Source organism: Ursus americanus, chromosome 31 (assembly GCF_024610735.1).
Source record: "Ursus americanus isolate L20-20 chromosome 31, mUrsAme1.1.p, whole genome shotgun sequence".
NCBI lineage: Eukaryota > Metazoa > Chordata > Mammalia > Carnivora > Ursidae > Ursus > Ursus americanus.
The window spans coordinates 14519590-14538140 of NC_142157.1; the positions used below are offsets into that span (position 1 = coordinate 14519590).

Here is an 18551-nt window from a genome sequence, read left to right on the forward strand (position 1 = left end):
TACACTAAGTAGTGCTAACATGCTCAAAAGAGATACAAAACAAAGACACCGCCTGATAGTATTTGGTTATCCAGATAGCTCAGAACATATGTAGGTTAAAGTTTCAGAGGACCACTGAAATGAAAACCTAAAAATTATCATAGAGAACTTACAAATCCTTTAGAGAAATAGACCTCAATTTGCAAAATGCTACTATTGTGGGCCATAATTCTATAAAACAAGTGTCTGTTCATGTGATAAATAAATGAATTCCCAGGTAACCTCATGCCTTAATCCAGTTCACTCCCTTGCTCTTTCAACAAATATTCGTTATCTGGTATGATCATACCACCAAAAGAGATGCGATGGAGGTGAACCGCATAGGCCCAAATATAAAAATGTCAGAATGTTTAATGGAGAAGAGATGGTAAAATCTGGGAAATTTGAAAAGTTATCATTTGGGGTACAGTAGATATTCCATAAACATTTGTTCATATTTTGACTACCTTTACTAACAGGGCTTTGGACAAAACTATGTTCCACATAGGTCCTGTCAATCATGCAAGCCGACTCTCGGCTCTACTTCATGCTCTTTGAAAAATAACATACTCATTTTGTTCATTCATTCAATAAGTGTATGTTGAGTGCTTACTTTGGGCCAAAACTGTTCTTGGCCTTTGAAACACAATAGTAAGCAGAAAAAAAAGTTTCTGCCTTCATCGAGCTTAACTCTGGTGTGGGACAAACAATAGATGATGGCTATAACAAGTAAGTAAATTATACTATATATGACAAAGTAAAAAGTGCAATGGAGAAAAAAAACTTCAAGCAAGTGAGGGGAATGGTTAAGCTTCTCCCCCCCCCCCCCCCCAAGAGTGGACTGATTTCTAACTCAACCAATGGCTCAAGGTATAATTACAGCAGATTCATATCACATTCTAAATTATCAGTCATCTTCACTAACACAAAATTTCCCACTGGACTACTGCTGTCCACTACATTTTGGTATTCTGCCGTGAATGGCTTATTTAGAATGCGTTTGTAAGTAATAAACTAGTAAAACTATACGATTTTATTTGTTCCACATCTGTCAGTAATAACGAGGTCAAGTTTCCCTCAACTATCCCACTATGCTCAAAGAGTTTAGTCACAAGAGAGTGCAAAGCTTCCGGCTTGCTCAGGTACAGGAGCCACTTTGGGATTCCAGGAGGCTGCAATTACTCTGGTCCCTTTCCTGGGGACACTAGCTTAAGAAACCGGTATCTTAATCACTAAGAATTGTCCCTCTTAATTCGAGGTTCATATAGAAGAACCAAAAGTGACTGCAGACCTTAACCTCGGCTCACGAAGCTTTCTGGGCTTTGTGCAAAACCACCAAAGGTAATGAGTCGTGAGTTTACCAGCTGGGAAATCAGCGCTGACTCATCTTCATTGGCGTTGCTGCCTCGGTGCCTGGAGACCTACAAAGCCCTCGGGGAGGGGCCGCTGACTTCCGGAGGGGGAAGTGGAGGCTTGGGGGTTTAAGTGGGAAGAGAACGGTCTCTCCGTGGAGAAAGGTACCCTGCTGAAAACCACGCAGAGGAGAACCACTCATGAGCCGCCCTGAACCGGCAGAGGTTGGGCCAAGCAAAGAGCCTGGCGGCGCTGGCGCAGAGCGTCCCCTGAGCGCGTGCCTCTGGGGGCGGAAGTGCCGCTTGCACATCCGGTGAGCAGGCGCCACTGGGAAGCTCTGAGGGTGTGTAAGTGGCTGCGGTTTCCTGGGCTGACTGGAAAGCGAGGGCCAAAAAAGCCTGGTAAGTGGCCTCCAGAGAAGCAAGTAATAGCAAGTTATATCCCCCAACACCTGGGTGCTTAGCTGAGCTGCAGATGTGCATTTTTGTCTATTTGACGCCTGAAACGCAATAAGCCCAAAATGGGATTCATCCTCCACCCAAACTTTCAGTTCCCCTGATGCTCTTTGTCCATGACTGATCCTTCCAGTCATCCAAGTCGATAATCTGTTGTGAAATCAACCCCCAAATCAAAACAATTGCCAAGTTCCCTAAATTGTACCCCCTGGATACTTCTTGCTTCTTAACCTTTCCCCGCCATTTCTGCTCTCACTGCCTTGGTTCAGGTCTTCCTCTCTCACGAGCTAAAAAATTTTTACAATAACTTACTGATTTAGGCCTGTCTCGTATTGCTCCAGGTAAAGATCCTGGTCCTGAAGTTTATATGATTTAGGGTCCTTCGTTAAGAAACAGACACAAAATCATGAATATACATATCACAATATGACCTTTGGCCCTATATCTTTGCCTTTTAACCCTAGTGTGAGTAGTAAGATCATTACCCGAAGCTATTTCTATACCAGGATGGGTAGCAATAACTTAGCTATGCGTAGATGTAACTGCAAACTAATATATATTACTCGGGGCGCCTGGGTGGCACAGTATATTAAGCATTCTGCTCTTGGTTTCTGCCCAGGTGGTGGTCTCAGTGTCCTGGGATCCAGCCCCACACCTCAGTCCCCAGGCTCAGTGGGGAGTCAGCTTAAGATTCTCTCTCTCTCTCCCTCTGCCCCTCCCACTCATGCTGTCTGTCTCTCTCTCAAATAAATAAATATTATATATATATTACTAAATAATCCTGAACTTTCCCTTAGCTGGTTTCCAAAATGCCCACAGCCTAGGGAAAATGTATTAGAAGCAAGTTAAAGTAGAAAGAGACCATTGCAGTTAAAAAATCCTCCTTTTTCAAATTTTACAGAAAACAGTTGACCAGAAAACTCATTGCTAGTGTTCATTCCAGGACTCTAGAAGGTTTCCATGAAAGCAAAGGACACTGGAGCTTAAGCATCACACTCTGCTATGTAATCTTTGAAATATATCAATCTGATCCTAACAATTCCCTGCTTAAAGTCAGTATTTCCCACTGTCCTAAAGAATAAAATCCAAGCTCTTTGGTATAACGTTATATTCAGGCCCCTCCTCCTACTACTGTCTCCAACCGCTCTTCTGCATACATTCTTTGTTCCAAACAATTCACAATTACATGTGGTGTCCTTAGAAACTTACACTAGCTCAGAAAACCATTCTTTTACACATGCCTTTATACCTGAAGTCCCTTTGCCCAATCTGTGCTTTAACAGTCATAGCTCCTACCTGACTTCATGAAGCCTTCCATAAACTCTGATTTAGAAGCTACTTCCCTATTCTCACCATAATACATTGTACTTACCTTCTTCATACTTTAATGATCTGTTTTCCCCACCAGACTAAAATTTCCATAGCCCATGTCTTTGTAATATTTCTCCTAGCTCCTGTGTGTGTGTGTGTGTGTGTGTGTGTGTGTGTGTATACATACTGTGTCTTCTTTATCCCCTCATTAGTCAGTGGACATTTGAGCTCTTTTCATAATTTGGCTGTTGTTGGTAATGCTGCTATAACATCGCGGTCCATGTATCCCTTTGAATTAGTACTTTGTATTATTTGGGCAAATACATAAGAATGAAATCTTGCCATTTGCAATGATGTGGATGAAGCTAGAGACTATTGTGCTAAGTGAAATAATTCGGTCATAGAAAAACTAATACCATATGATTTCACTCATACGTGTAATTTAAAAAACAAAATAAATGAACATGGGGCGGGGAGAGGAAAACCAAGAAACAGACTTTTAACTATAGAGAACAAAGTGGTTACCAGAGGGTAAGGGGGGGATGGGTTAAATAGGTGATGAGGATTTAGGAGACCACTTGTGATGAGCACCAGGTGTTGTATATAAGTAGTGAATCACTAAATTGTACACCTGAAACTAATATTACACTGTATGTTAAGTAACTGGAATTTATTTTTTTAAAGAGAGATCCAGCATGAGCTGGGTGGGGGAGAAGCAGAGGGAGAGTGAGAGAGAGAATCTTAAGCAGGCTTCCTGCTCGGTGCAGAGCCTGATGAGGGGCTCCATCTCACGACCCTGAGATCATGACATGAGTCAGATGTTTAACCAAGTGAGTCACTGAGGCACCCCACTAACTGGAATTTAAATTGAAACATTAAAAAAAAAAATTCCCCCATCTCCTAAATCAGTCCACCTCCAAAATTAACCTTCAAGAAACCGCAGATACTAGAAAGCAGCAAGAAGTAGCTAAAGTAATAATGACATTCTCCCCTCCAAAAAGGAGAGAGATACCCAAGCAAACTGAAAACTGTAGTGAACTACTGTGGGTGTATAGATGGACAGAAAGACTGGATAGGCTGAAGGAAAGTTTTTAAATTCAGCTTTTGCTTCTTCCTCTTTTACCTTACATAGTAATTTCCTCCTCTGTCACTACAAAAATAAATTGACATTAATAGCCCGTATAATCAATATTGATGGGGTACAAGGGAAGAAGTTCTGCCAAAAAAGTTGATAAAAACAGGTGCTGGTAGATCAGCTGCCACCAGTCATCTACTCCTAAAATAGCTACCACAACAGAATGTGGTGCCTAGAAATGGGTTGCTGACATAACAAAAACCTAAAACATGGGGCACCAGGCAGAGGCAGAAGCTGGAAAGGCCTCAGAGAGATGGTTAATAAAAGTGGGAATATGTTGGAGAGCTTTAAAGGACAATAAGGAAAATACTATTGGAGGCAGAGAAAAAAAAGAACCTTTGGTACATAATATATGGGAAGTTGGCAACACTCACCTGTGAACAATTGAACTTGGGGATCTAGTGAAGGAAGTTTCTAGGCCAAATGCAGAAAGTACTATCTGATCCTTCCTGGCTATGATAGAATATAGAAAGAAAAGCATGGACTAAAGAAGGACCTACTTAGTTTTGTTTTTGAATTTAAAAAATTTTTAATTGTGGTAAAATATACATAACACAAAATGTACCATTTTAGCTGTCTTAACATCTTAAAAGTGTGAAGTTCAGTAGTGTGAAGTACATTCATATTGTTGTGCAACCAACCTCCAGAACTCTTTTCATCTCTACCCCTTAAACGATAATTTTCTTTTCCTACGCTGCCTAGCCCCTTGAGTGGAACCATTATTCTAATTTATATCTCTAAGAATTTGGCTACACCAGGTACCTCATACAAGCAGAATCATACAGTTATGTGTCTTTTTGTGGCTGGCTTATTTCACTCAGTTTAATGTACTCCAGGCTCATCCATGTTGTAGCAGGTGTCAGAATTTCCTTCCTTTTTAGTGGAATAGTATTATAATGTATTTATAAACCACATTTTGTTTAATCATTCCTTTGATGAGAGACACTGAATTGTTTCCACCTTTTGGTTATTATGAATAATGCCACTATGGAGCTGTTTGGTTTTTGAGTAAAGTTAAGAGGAAATATTAAGGAGCCAGAATTTGGAAAAAAACAAACAACCAACAACAACAACAACAACAAAACTATTGCACATATCCAATCTCTTCTAGCAAAAGATTCTTGGAATATGAAAGGGCTTAGGGCAAAGAACCACTTCAGAGCGGGTCTGTAAAATCATTTATTGAAACCTCAGAAGGGTGTAAGACAGTGTTTCTAGACCCTCTTAGCTAGATTAAAGGAATCCTAATGGTCTTATGGGTATGCCTCATAGACCCTCTGTGTTAAACAATAGGGATTCTAAGATTCTTAAGACTTTATTGCACAGTAGCCACAGGGCCCGATTTAGAAAATTACCTATCTTAAAGAGATTTAAAAATCAGACTCCTGTCTAATAGAATGAAACCCAGTAAGATTCATAGAAAACCCAGAACATTTTTCAATGAATAACGAAGTGGGAGCACTGTCATTTTAAATTAAAAGAAAAGAAACAGCACAAAAGAAAAAAGATACTTCCTCCTCCCCACGCTTCTGTCAGCAAAAAGCAAGCTAAGAAGTCCACTCAGCTGCAGACATAAATCAATTTCTTAGGGAAAAGGAAAGATGGTTCAGAGGACAGAATCAAGAGCTGAGAGGATAAAGCCAGGACCTTCAGAGAATTATTCCCAGGGAGCAGGATTAGATCATTATCAAGGAATTGGTGATATACATTGAAGTGGATTTCAAAATTGCCATGATCTAGTAGCTGCTATGTGTATCTCGTTCCCCTGCTTTTTTAACTGCAGTGTTACCGTAGTTGTGCTATCCCTTTACCACAATCATATATGGGGGGGGGGGGGATAACAGAGGAAGGGGACAGATAATATTTCTTGACAGGTCTTCAGATTGAGAGGTTTATACTAGAGGAGCCATGTACATAACACTCACGCTCATCTAGACTTCATTCAAATGGCTAAACCCTGACTTTAAGACAATACCACAATGAAAGGAGACTTTGGGGGTGAGGAGTGTGAGGGGGGTAAGTGTATTCTGTGTAAAAGAATTCCAACTACCCTGAGATTATCCTGCTATGAGGAAATGCAAGATACCAGGAAGAGTGAATGTGGAAAGAGAGTTTACCAAGAAGTTCCCAGCTACTTGAAACATCCCAGCCCACTTGCCAGAAAAATGAGTGAGAAGCCATCTTAGAAGTAGATCTTCCAGCCCCAGCCACCCCAACTGATATCATATACATCAGAAACAAACCACCCAGCCAAGTACTCCCCAAATTTGTGACCCTCAGAATTGTAAAAAAAAAAAAAAAAAAAAAAACGTTTGTTTTATGCCCCTAGATTGTACAGTAAATTTGTTATGCAAAAGTATGTAACTGGGACATCTAACCAACATAGATGTCCTATATTGGTTAAAGGAACAGTAGATTTAGAAGATATAGTCACCAAGAACATATATGCACCTAAGTGTGTGCACACATACGTGTATGTTTATCAATAATTTGTATAACTTAAGAGAGAAATAAATTGCTCAACAGTTGTAGTTGGAAATTCTGACATACCTCTCTGAGAAACTAATAGATCAAATAAAAAGAAGCAATTTTAGCAAGTATCTAAACATTATAATTAGTAGACTTAAGCTGTTTGGCATATACAGAACTCTTCACATGACAGATAATTGACTTTTTTGTTTTATATCAAGAATACTTAGCAAATATTTGTCCAAAATAAACTAGAGATTATCTCCCAAAGGGAACCTCAAACTCCAAAGGAACAATGTCATATAACTATGTCTTTTAATCATAATCCATGAAATTATAAATTAAGTTTCTTAAAAGGATACCTTAAATACCTCTCGTATGTTTGGAAAATAGAAGCAAATTACCAAATAACGCTTAGGTTGAAAAATAAATTAATGAATACTCAGAATTGAATGGCAATGAAAATATTACAAATAAAGAAACTATGGAACATAGATAAAACTGGAAGGAAATTTTGTTACTTTAAATACTATACATTTGTAAGGAAACAAGATATTTTAAAAATCTAAATATTTAATTCAAGAAGGTGGAAGTGAGAAAGCACCAGAGAAAATACAAAGATTCAGAATAAATGAATAACAAAGAGAGAACGCAAGTCAATGAAACGAAGAACAACAAAGTGATGGAGGGGAAAAAAACAAAACCACAAATTCGTTCTTTGGCACCCATATCCTGGTTTCTAAATACCATTTTCTAGTAATGAATAAGGGTCCCTTAGAGTCATGAGTGATCACAGGCCTGGACAGGGAAAACAAAGCATCATCTTCAGAAAATAGGACAAGAGCATGTCAAAATGGACATATGAACCAACTTAAGAGACTTCCCAATTGCCAAAGTTGGAGCAATTTGAGCAGGAAAATAAATAATGATAATATTGGATTCGACCCCAAAAATCAGTGTCTTTAAGTCCATACTGAAATAAGTGACTAAATAAATGAGGAAAAAGAGACAACTCCATTAACGTAAGAATTCCAGCTGATAAATTGAGAAAGAATTAGGGAAATAGAAAATCATCATTGGAATACCACATTAATAATTGTTGCAGACAAGATCTGCTGATAAGTCCTAGAATTAGTGTGAAAGACTTTAAAAAGAAACAGGATATTTGAATAACTTCAAAGCATCTCCCCCCAACCATTTATTTATTCATTACTATATTGATATTAAGATATTTCCAAAATTATTTGACACTACTCTCTCCATGAAGAGGAAATTACTTCACCTCCCCTTGGTGGGCTTAATTTGATAATTCACTTAAGAAAAAGAGAACAACAGTAACTTTAGCATAGAGAAACCTGGCAAACAACGTGTCTTCACATGATCTCTACATTAACCAAGTGATCATGGTCAACACCACCTGTGGTAAAACATATTGATATTATGTACTCTGTGATATGATATAATGAGAAAGGTAGTTCCTCTCCATTTTATTCTTCCCCAAAGTCCATAACCTCAGTCCAATCGTGAGACACCATCAGACAAATCCAAGCTAAAGGACATTCAACAGAATACGATGCTAGCACTCAAAAGTATCAACTAATGGTTCATAATATAAGAAAACATCTTTAAAGGACAAGGAAGGGCTGAGAAACTCTCACAGATTGGAGGAAACTAAGGAAACATGACAACTAAATGATAATGTTTGTTTTGTTAAGGTTGCCATAACAAAGTACCACAGACTGGGTGGTTTAACAACAGAAATTCATTTTCCCATATTTCTGAAGTCCAGAAGTCCACAATCAAGGTGTCAGCAGGGTTGATTTCTTCTGACGCCTCTGTCTTTTTCTTGTCGATGGCCATCTTCTCTGTGTCTTCACATGGTCTTCCCTTTGTACATGCCTGTGCCCTAATCTTGTAAGGAGACCAGTCATTTTGGATGAGGGTCCCTCTTCATTTTAACTTAATTACCTCTTTAAAGACCTTGTCTCCAAATACAGTCACTTTATGAGGTACTGGGGGCATTAGGACTTCAACATACGAATTTTGGGGAAACACAATTCAGATACCATAACATATGGTATCCTGCTTTGGATCCTGGAAAAGAAATGGGACATTAGTAGAAAAACTAAGGAAATCTAATTCAGATCTGTAAGGTTTTTTTTTTTTAAGATTTTATTTATTTATTTATTTATTTATTTATTTATTTATTTATTTATCAGAATGAGAGAGAGAGAGAGCATGCACGAGTACACAAGCAGGGGAGTGGCAGGGAAAGGGAGAAGCAGGTTCCCTGCCGAGGAAGAAGCCAGATGTGGGACTCGATCCTAGGACTCTGGGATCATGACCTCAGCCAAGCTTAACCAAGTCAGCCATCCAGGTATCCCAAGATCTGTAGATAATTAACAGTGTTGTACTAACATTACTTTCTTAGTTTTGATAGTTTTACCATGGTTACATAAGATGTTAATGTTACTGGACATTTGAGTGAACAGTATGTGGAAACTTTCTATACTATCTTTGCTAATCTTCTTAAAATCTAAAATTATTTCAAAATAGTTAAAACTTTTCAGGGATAAAAAAAGTTAAAGTTCTTTGAAAAGATGAATAAGAGACTGAATTATTAAAAATAAATATGCAAATAAAAAATAGGCAAATATATACATAATGAAAAATACAAAGGGATGCTTTAAAAAACAGTATTATGATTAATGATTCTCTAATAAGCTTTTAAAAACTAGAGTTAATGAATAAAGGATAAATTGGTAGAAAATATAAAATCGCAAACTTGCCCAAGAAGGAATATAAATCTTGAATAAGACAATAAGCATAAAAAAATTAAATCTTTCACTTCCCAGAAAAGCTTCAGACTTAACATGATTTGTCTATGAATTCTACCAAACCTTTAGGGAATAGTTCTTATATTTTTACAAGTCTTTAAAATAAAAATATAACAAAACAATGCATTTTATGTGATTTTGATTTGAAACCACATGAGAACAATACCTAAAAAAAATTGTAGCCCCCTTTTTAACTACATGTAGATCCAAGAATCCTAAAGGAAACATTGGCTAAATAAAATGTTAAAATATCTTAAAATAATTATACAGCATGATCCACTGGAGTAGATCTCAAGAATGAAAGGATATTTTAATATCAGAAAACATATCAGTGAGGGAAGGTGGTGTCAGAGTAGGTGGACCACAGGCTTGACTCATCCCGCGATTATAACTAGATAACTATCAAATCATCCTAAATATCCCAGAGATTGACCTGAAGACTGGCAGAGCAAACTCCACAACTAAAGGTTGTGAAGAGGTCACATTGAAGAAGGTCTAAGTGTGGATGCAGGGTTTGGGAGAGAAACAGGTTATGGCTGCTGGAGTGGTATTAGAGAAGAATGATAGACAAACTAGCACAAAGGGGACTGAATGGGAAAGTGAAACCCCATAGCAATTGGCTTGGAAGGTGAGAGGGCCCCAATTTCATGTCTTCTGACAACCAGTATGGCATAAAGCCTGGAGTTATAAAGGTCATCGGGCTTGGCTGTGATAGAGCCCCAAGGGCACTGAACTGCTCTTGGAAAGCAGGCAGGCAAACAATCCATGGACACACAGCATAGAAACAAGAGTCTGAAGAGCATCTGGGGCACACAGTGGGAAGGTTATTTGCTCTTCTTAGAGCACGTACTCCCCTCCAGGAACAAAGGAATTGGCTAGTGCCATTTTTCTCCCCTGCCCTCTGCGTAAGCTAGGGCCACCTGTGGGAACTAGTGCAGCTCTGACACTCACTACCTAAATTGCTTATACCAAACCCCACTGCACCATGCTCCAGTGAACCTACCCTTCCCAGTCATGCCTCAGTCTCATTGTAGGTGGGCCTTTCCCCCAAGAATACCAGACCAAGCCCCTGCAAACACCGCATCTCCCAATGTGGGAGTTTTGTGGAGCCTCAGTTCCTGCAGTGGTGGCAACAGGTCTCCTTTCACAAACATACCAGAGCACACCTAGTTAAAACATGCCATCTTGAGGCCTGCGACCAAACGTTGCCCACAACAGGCAAACAGAGCCTCTGCAGACAACTGGACCTAAGGATAAAGGTAGGAAACACAAAAAAAGTAAAAACGAATATTTCTGTAAAAAATCAGCCAAGGAACTCACAAGATAAAAGGATGTAAAATATAAAAATAAATACCTAAATCATGGGGAGGGGAAGAAAAAATTAAATGAACATCAACTTAATATAGATTTCTGTATGTAGGAGAGGTTATATACAAACCTATTGGTACCAATATATCAAAAACCACTAATAAATATGCAAACAATAAAGTGAAAGAAATCCAAATATCATTAATGAAAATCAGCAAACCATGAAACAGAGAACGACAAGAAAGGATCAGAGAATATCTTCAGAAACAACAACAAAACAAATAATAAAATAACAACAAATTCATATCTATCAGTAATAACTTTGAATATAAATGGACTAAACACGGCAAAAGATATGTGCGAATGGATAAAATAACAAAACCTATGTATATACTGCCTACAAGGGACTCATTTTAGACCTAAAGCCACCTGTAGGTTGAAAGTGAGTGGATGGAGAAACATCTGTCCTGCAAATAGATGTGAAAAGAAAGCTGGAATAGCAGTACTTAAATCAGACAAAATAGACTTTAAAACAAAGACTGTAATAAGAGAGAAAGGAGGACACTATATAGTAATAAAGGGGACAATCCAACAAGCGAAGATATAACGATTGTAAATTTTTATGCACCTAACATAGGAGCACCAAAATACTTAAAACAGTTAATAACAAACGTAGAGGAATTAATAATATTACAATGATAGTAGGGAACTTTCACACCCCACTTACATCAATGAACAGATCATCTTAACAGAAAATCAGCAAAGAAACAATGGCTTTGAATGACACACTGGAACAAGTGGTTTAAGAGATATATATCCAAAACATTCCATCCTAAGCAGAATATACATTCTTTTCAAATGCACATGGAACATTCTCCAGAATAGACCACATATTAGTCCACAGAACAAGCCTCAACAAATTCAAGAAGATCAAAGTCATACCATGCATCTTTTCTGACCACAATGTTATGAAACTAGAAGTCAACCATAAGAAAAAAATTGGGAAGACCACAAATACATGGAAGTTAAATAATATACTGCTAAACAATGAATGGGTCAACCAGGAAATAAAAGAAGAAATTAAAAAGTACATGGAAAAAAAATGAAAATGAAAACACAATGGTTCAAAATCCTTGGGGTACAGCAAAAGCAATTCTAAGAGGGAAATTCATAGCAATGCAGGTCTACCTCAAGAAGCAAGAAAATTTTCAAATAAACAATCTAACCTTACACCTAAGGGAGCTAGAAAAAGAAGAACAAACAAAACCTAAAACCATCAGAAGGAAGGAAATGATTAGAGCAGAAATAAATGATACAGAAACTAAAAAAAAAAACAGTGGAACAGACCAATGAAACCAGGAGCTGGTTCTTTGAACAAATCAATAAAATTGATTCATCGAGCCAGACTTATCAAGAAAAAAAGAGAAAGGACTCAGTCACAATCACAAATGAGAGAGGAGACATAACCAACATCACAGAAATACAATTATAAGAGGATATTTTGAAAAACTATATGCCAAGAAATTGGACAACCTGGAAGAAATGGATAAATTCCTATAAACATAGCAACTATCAAAACTGAAACAGGAAGAAATAGAAAATTTGAACAGACCAATAACCAATAAAGAAATTGAGTCAGTAATCAAAAAGCTCCCAACAGACAAAAGTCCAGGACCAGAAAGCTTCACAGGTGGATTCTATCAAGCATTTTAAAAAGAGTTAATATCTGTTCTTCTTAAACTATTTCAAAAAACAGAAAAGGAAGGAAAACTTCCAGTTTCTTTCTACAAGGCCAGCAATATCCTAATAGTAAAACCAGATAATGACATTGATAAAAAAGAGAACTATAGGCTAATGAATATAGGTGCAAAAATCCTCAACTAAATACTAGCAAACTGAATTCAACAATGCATTAAAAAAAATCATTCACCACGTTCAAGTGGGATTATTCCTGGGTAACAAGGGTGGTTCAGTATTCACAAATAAATCAATATCATATCAATAGGAGAAAGGATAAGAACCATATGATTATTTCAACAGGCACAGGAAAAGCATTTGACAAAGTACAACATCCGTTCATGAGAAAAACTCTAAACGAAGTAGGTTTAGAGGGAACAAACCTCAACATAATGAAGGCCATACATGAAAAACTGACAGCTAACATCATCCTCAATACAGAAAGCTGAAAGTTCTTCCCCTAAAGTCAGGAACCAGACAAAGATGTCCACTCTTATCACTTGATTCAACATAGTACTGGAAGTCCTAGACTCAGCAATCAGACAATAAAAGAAAGAAAAGGCATTCAAATTGGTAAAGAAGAAGTAAACTTACACTATTTGCAGATGACATGGTACTATATATAGAAACCCAAAAGACTCTACTAAAAACTTGCTAGAACTGATAATTCAATAAAGTCTCAGGATACAAAATCAATGTACAGAAATCTGTTGCACTTCTATACACCAATAATGATGCAGAAGGAGAAAATTAATAAAACGATCCCATTTATATTTGCACCGAAAATAAGATACCTAGGAATAAACCTAACCAAAGAGATAAGAGACGTATACTCTAAAAACTGTAAAACACTGATGAAAGAAATTGAAGACAACACAAAGATATGGAAAGATATTCCATGCCTATGGATTAGAAGAACAAATACTGTTAAAATGTCTATACTACTCAAAGCAACCTACACATTTAATTCAATCCCTAACAAAATAATGACAGCATTTTGCATGAGCTTGAACAAACAACTCTAAAATTTATATGGAACCACAAAGACCCCCGAATAGCCTTTCAAGAAAATTTCTTTTTCTTGAAAAAGAAAACCAAACCTGGAGGCATCACAACTCCAGACTTCCAAGTTATATTACAAAGCTGTAGTGATCAAGACAGTATGGTACTGGCACAAAAATAGACATATAGATCAATAGAAGAGAATAGAAAATCCGGAAATAAACCCACAATTATATGGTCAATTAACCTTTGACAAAAGAGGAAAGAATATCCAATGGGAACATCTCTTCAAGTAGTATTGGGAAAACTGGATAGCAACACTCAAAAGAATGAAACTGAAGCACTTTTTTACACCATACACAAAAATAAATTCAAAATGTGATAAAGATCTAAATGTGGGACCTGAAACCATAAAAATCCTAGAAGAGAAAACAAGCAATAATCTCTTGAACATCAGCCATAGCAACGTTTTTCTAGATGTGTCTCCTGAGGCAAGGGAAACAAAAGCGAAAATAAACTATAGGGACTACATCAAAATTGAAAGGTTTTGCACAATGAAGGAAAAACTCAACAAAACTAAAAGGCAACCTACTGAATAGGAGAAGATATTTGCAAATGATATAACTTGATAAAGGGTTAGTATCCAAAATACATAATAACTTATACAACTCAACATCAAAAACCCCCCAATAATCCAATTAAAAATTGGCAGAAGACATGAACACATATTTCTCCAAAGAAGACATACAGAGAGCCAACAGATGCATGAAAAGGTGTTCATCATCACTTGGTGTCAGGGAAATGCAAATCAAATCTACAATGAGATGTCACCTCCCACCTGTTAGAATGGCTAAAATCAACAACACAAGAAACAACCGGTGTTGGTTAAAGTGCACTGTAGGTGGGAATGCAAACTGGTGCAGCCACTGTGCAAAACAGTATGGAGGTTCCTCAAAAAGTGAATCACACTACTGGGTATTTACCCAAAGAATACATGCACCCCTATGTTTATAGCTGTATTATTTATAATAGACAAGGTATGGAAGAAGGTCAGGTGCCCATCAATTGATGAGTGGATAAAGAAAAAGTGGTATTATATATATATATAAAATCACACAATGGAATATTACTCAGCCATAAAAAGAATGAAATCTTGTTATTTGCAACAACATGGATGGAATTAGAGATAAAATAATAATAAGCCAGCGAGAGAAAGACAAAGACCATATGATTCACTCATATGTGAAATTTAAGAAACAAAACATGAACAGAGGGGGACAAAAGAGTGAGAGAGAGACAAATCAAGAAATAGACTCTTAACTATAGGAACAAACTGATGGTTAGCAGAGGGGAGGGAGTATGGGTGATGGGTTAAATAGGTGATGGGGATTAAGGAGTACACTTGTGATGAGCACTAGGGATGTATGGAAATGTTGAATCACTATATTGTATACCTGAAACTGATAGAACACTATATGTTAACTGGAATTAAAAGAAAAACTTAAAAAACCAAAAAAATAAAAGAAAATATATCAATGAAATTCACAGCATTAATAGAATGAGAAAAATTATCTGATTAATCAAGATAAAAGAACATTTTACAAAGTTCTGCTGTAACGATAAACTAGAAATAAAACTTTCTTAACTTGATAAAGCTTCCTTCTATCAACAATATATTTAAAGGAGAAACTTTTTAAGATGTTCCCTTTAAGTCAAGATTGCTTACTATCTCTAATGCTGTTTAATATAGACTGAAAGTCACAACTAATTCTATAAAGAAAAAAATGATACGTAAAGTTCAGAAGAGATTAAACCATCATTATTTGTAGATGATCATTTATCTGACAATAAAATCAACATACAAATATGAGAATAATAAGAAAGTTCGGCAAGGTTGATGGACAGCAAATCAATATACAAAAATCAATAGCATTTATCTATGCCAACAATCTCCAACAAAAAATTGTAACTAAAAAGATGCATTTAAAATACCATCAGAACCCATAAATTCTGTAGTAATTAAGTTAATCTAGAATACACAAAACCTCTACGGAGAAATTTTGAAACTCTAATGAAGGACAAAATCTGAATAATATGGAGAGATATTCCATGCTCTAAGAAGGAATAATTTACTGTATTAAAAATGTGAAGTATTAAATGCAGCTATAAATTTAATGCAGAACCAACTACAATTCCATATAGATTTTTGAGAAACTCAATCGCTTGCTCTAAGCAGCATAATAAATGTAAGCTGTGAAAAGAAAAGACGTAGGCCTTGCCCAAGCAATTAGTAAGACGTACTGCCCAACCATGGCAATAAAACATAGTATTGACAGAAAAACAGACATGGGAAGCAGTGGAACAAAACAGAGAATTCTGAAACACATATGGATATAGTATGTAAGGCACTTACACTTATGCTAAAGATGATAGTGTTGGGAATCTGGCTCACTAAGTGAACAAAAATAATACCTCAGTCCCTACCTAATACCATGTACAAGGGTAACTCCAAATGTTAAAAACTGAACTGTGAAAGGAAAAACTTTAAAGTTGGTAGTTGATAACATAAGAGAATATTTTTTGACAAGGTACTGAAAGAATTCTTAAACCATAGAGCATAAACTGTAGGGCAAATTTTTAATAACATCAGAAATTTTTGAAAACTCTGTTCAAGGGAAAAGATTATGAACAAAGTTAAGTGAAAGGTAACAGATTGGGTGATAGTACAATGTCTAAAATTGATACAGAAGTAGTATCTATAATATACCAGGATTCCTTGCAATACAATAAAAATAGAGGAACCAGGGGCGCCTGGGTGGCACAGCGGTTAAGCGTCTGCCTTCGGCTCAGGGCGTGATCCCGGCGTTATGGGATCGAGCCCCACATCAGGCTCCTCCACTATGAGCCTGCTTCTTCCTCTCCCACTCCCCCTGCTTGTGTTCCCTCTCTCGCTGGCTGTCTCTATCTCTGTCAAATAAATAAATAAAATCTTTAAAAAAAAAAATAGAGGAACCATAATAGGAAAAAGACAAAGGATATAAACAAGCAGTTTACAGAAAAGTAAACCCAACAGGTTTACAAGCACATGAAGAGATGCTTAAGCAAATTGAAACAATAGTGAGATATCGCTTTCCATTCATTAAACTGGCAAAAAATTAGAAAGCCATATAATGCCAAGTGTTGGCAGTAATGTAAAGCTCCAGGATCCTTCACGCTCTGCTGGTAAGTATGTAGACTGGCGCAACCTATCAAGAGAGAATCTTGCAATATTTTATAAAATACATTTGCCCCTCTCTATGACCCAGAAATCCTGCTCTTTCAAAGAAATTCTCATTCAGGTTTATAAAGGGGCATATAAACGTACCACAGTGTTATTGTAATGGCAAAGAATTGAAGACATTCTGGGTGCCCATCCCTGGGACTGGACAGTTTCTACACACTATGCAGTGGTAGAGTACTATATTGCAATAGAGAAATGGACTGCTTGTTCATGTAGCAACATGAAGTGATCTTTAAAACAGTTGTGTGAATAAAAAGTAAGCGGAATAATAAGCTATATAGCAAGTATTTAATTAAAATATTTGCACACAAATAGCATACAAACAGAAGCACACACTTCACAGGTTAGTTGCAAACGGGATGGGATCGAGGAAAGTGGAAAGATTTTTTTTTAAGGGGAAGAAGAACTATTTCCTTTCTGTTCCCATCTAACTATAAAAGAGTCTAGATTCATGTTTCAGTGACTTAAATAATCTTTGTATAATTCCTTCACTTGGGGCATCTCATCCTCAGAAGACATCCCTGCAAAAGCACCCAGCCTGGTATCATTTAGCTCAAGCATATAACTGCAATAAATGCAAAAGAACCAAAAACCTAGTCTCATGCCCTCTAGAACATCTAGAAGAATTTGACAACAGTCTGTCTTAAAGCAAGTAAATGTTCTCCTCCCCCACACTACTTTGCAGCAGACATGTCCAGAGAAAGCTTGCCAAACTTTACATAGTGACAAACGTCTTGCATCTGTCTGGCTTCTTGTTCTTGGAAGGTTTTTTGGCAATGAGGTCACACCTTCTTGGGCAGATCTGTACATTTTGTGTGGGAAAAAATAAATAAGTCTGACTTTTAAAAAAAGAGAACCAATAAATATAAAATGAAGTAAGGTCAATCAGGAGGGAAGAAAGGTCAATCAGGAGGAACATCTATTCTCCATCTACATATACAGTCTTTGTATTGTGGGTCTTCTCAAGGTGATACTTCTTTCAAAATTAAGTGCAGCGCATCTCTTAAAAGTGCTAGGGTTTAAAGTTGGATAATAGATGACTGTTCCTCTGAAAAGTATATTTTCAGTCTGCTACTTTTATAGAGGTAGCAGACTAATGTCTCATTTTGTGGTTTTCCTTCACTGGGATAGTTTTGAGCTTCATTTTATTTCAATTTTAAATAACAAGAGGACAATTTATGTTATCAAACACATCCACAGTGTTCCTTGTACCACCCGTATCTTTTCTGAATGGGGTAGGACAATTCCTTGTCAGGGAACGTAGGACAAAGAGATCACCTATATTGATTCATTTTTTTCAAATAATAATCCTATAAAAGAGGAAGTACTTTCTCATTTTATGGCTGAGGAAAATAAGGTTCAGATAAGTTATATAATATGTCCAAAGTCCTACTTTTTTAATGTCTAGGGAGGAAAAAAATGACAAAGTATATCTGTCAAGGAAAATAAATGTTTAATGTGAACTCTGTAATCTGTCTTAAAATATAAAATGATCTCATACCTTCAGTTTGCTGTTGATTAAATTAAAAAGCCATTTATGTTAGTGTTTGACTATAATATCTAAATGAAAATATCTTTTTGTTAATCATTTCTCAAATGACTGAATTTCTCACTCTTTTTTCTGTTGGCTCTTATTCATATAGATT

General features: G+C 36.7%; 1 protein-coding gene across 2 annotated transcripts in view; it reads right to left on the reverse strand.

The window, feature by feature from the left end:
- Positions 1-18551, reverse strand: part of LOC123778677 (uncharacterized) — a 177951-nt gene that overhangs the window by 124544 nt on the left and 34856 nt on the right. The window contains exon 9 of one of the 2 annotated variants that reach the window (XM_087857853.1): positions 7165-8835. The exons of the other annotated variant lie outside the window; for it this stretch is intronic. Within the exon in view, the coding sequence (XP_087713979.1) occupies positions 8800-8835 (36 nt within the window). The 3' untranslated portion in view covers positions 7165-8799. Of the gene's footprint in view, positions 1-7164; positions 8836-18551 lie in introns of those variants that run through there. 2 annotated transcript variants of the gene reach the window in all.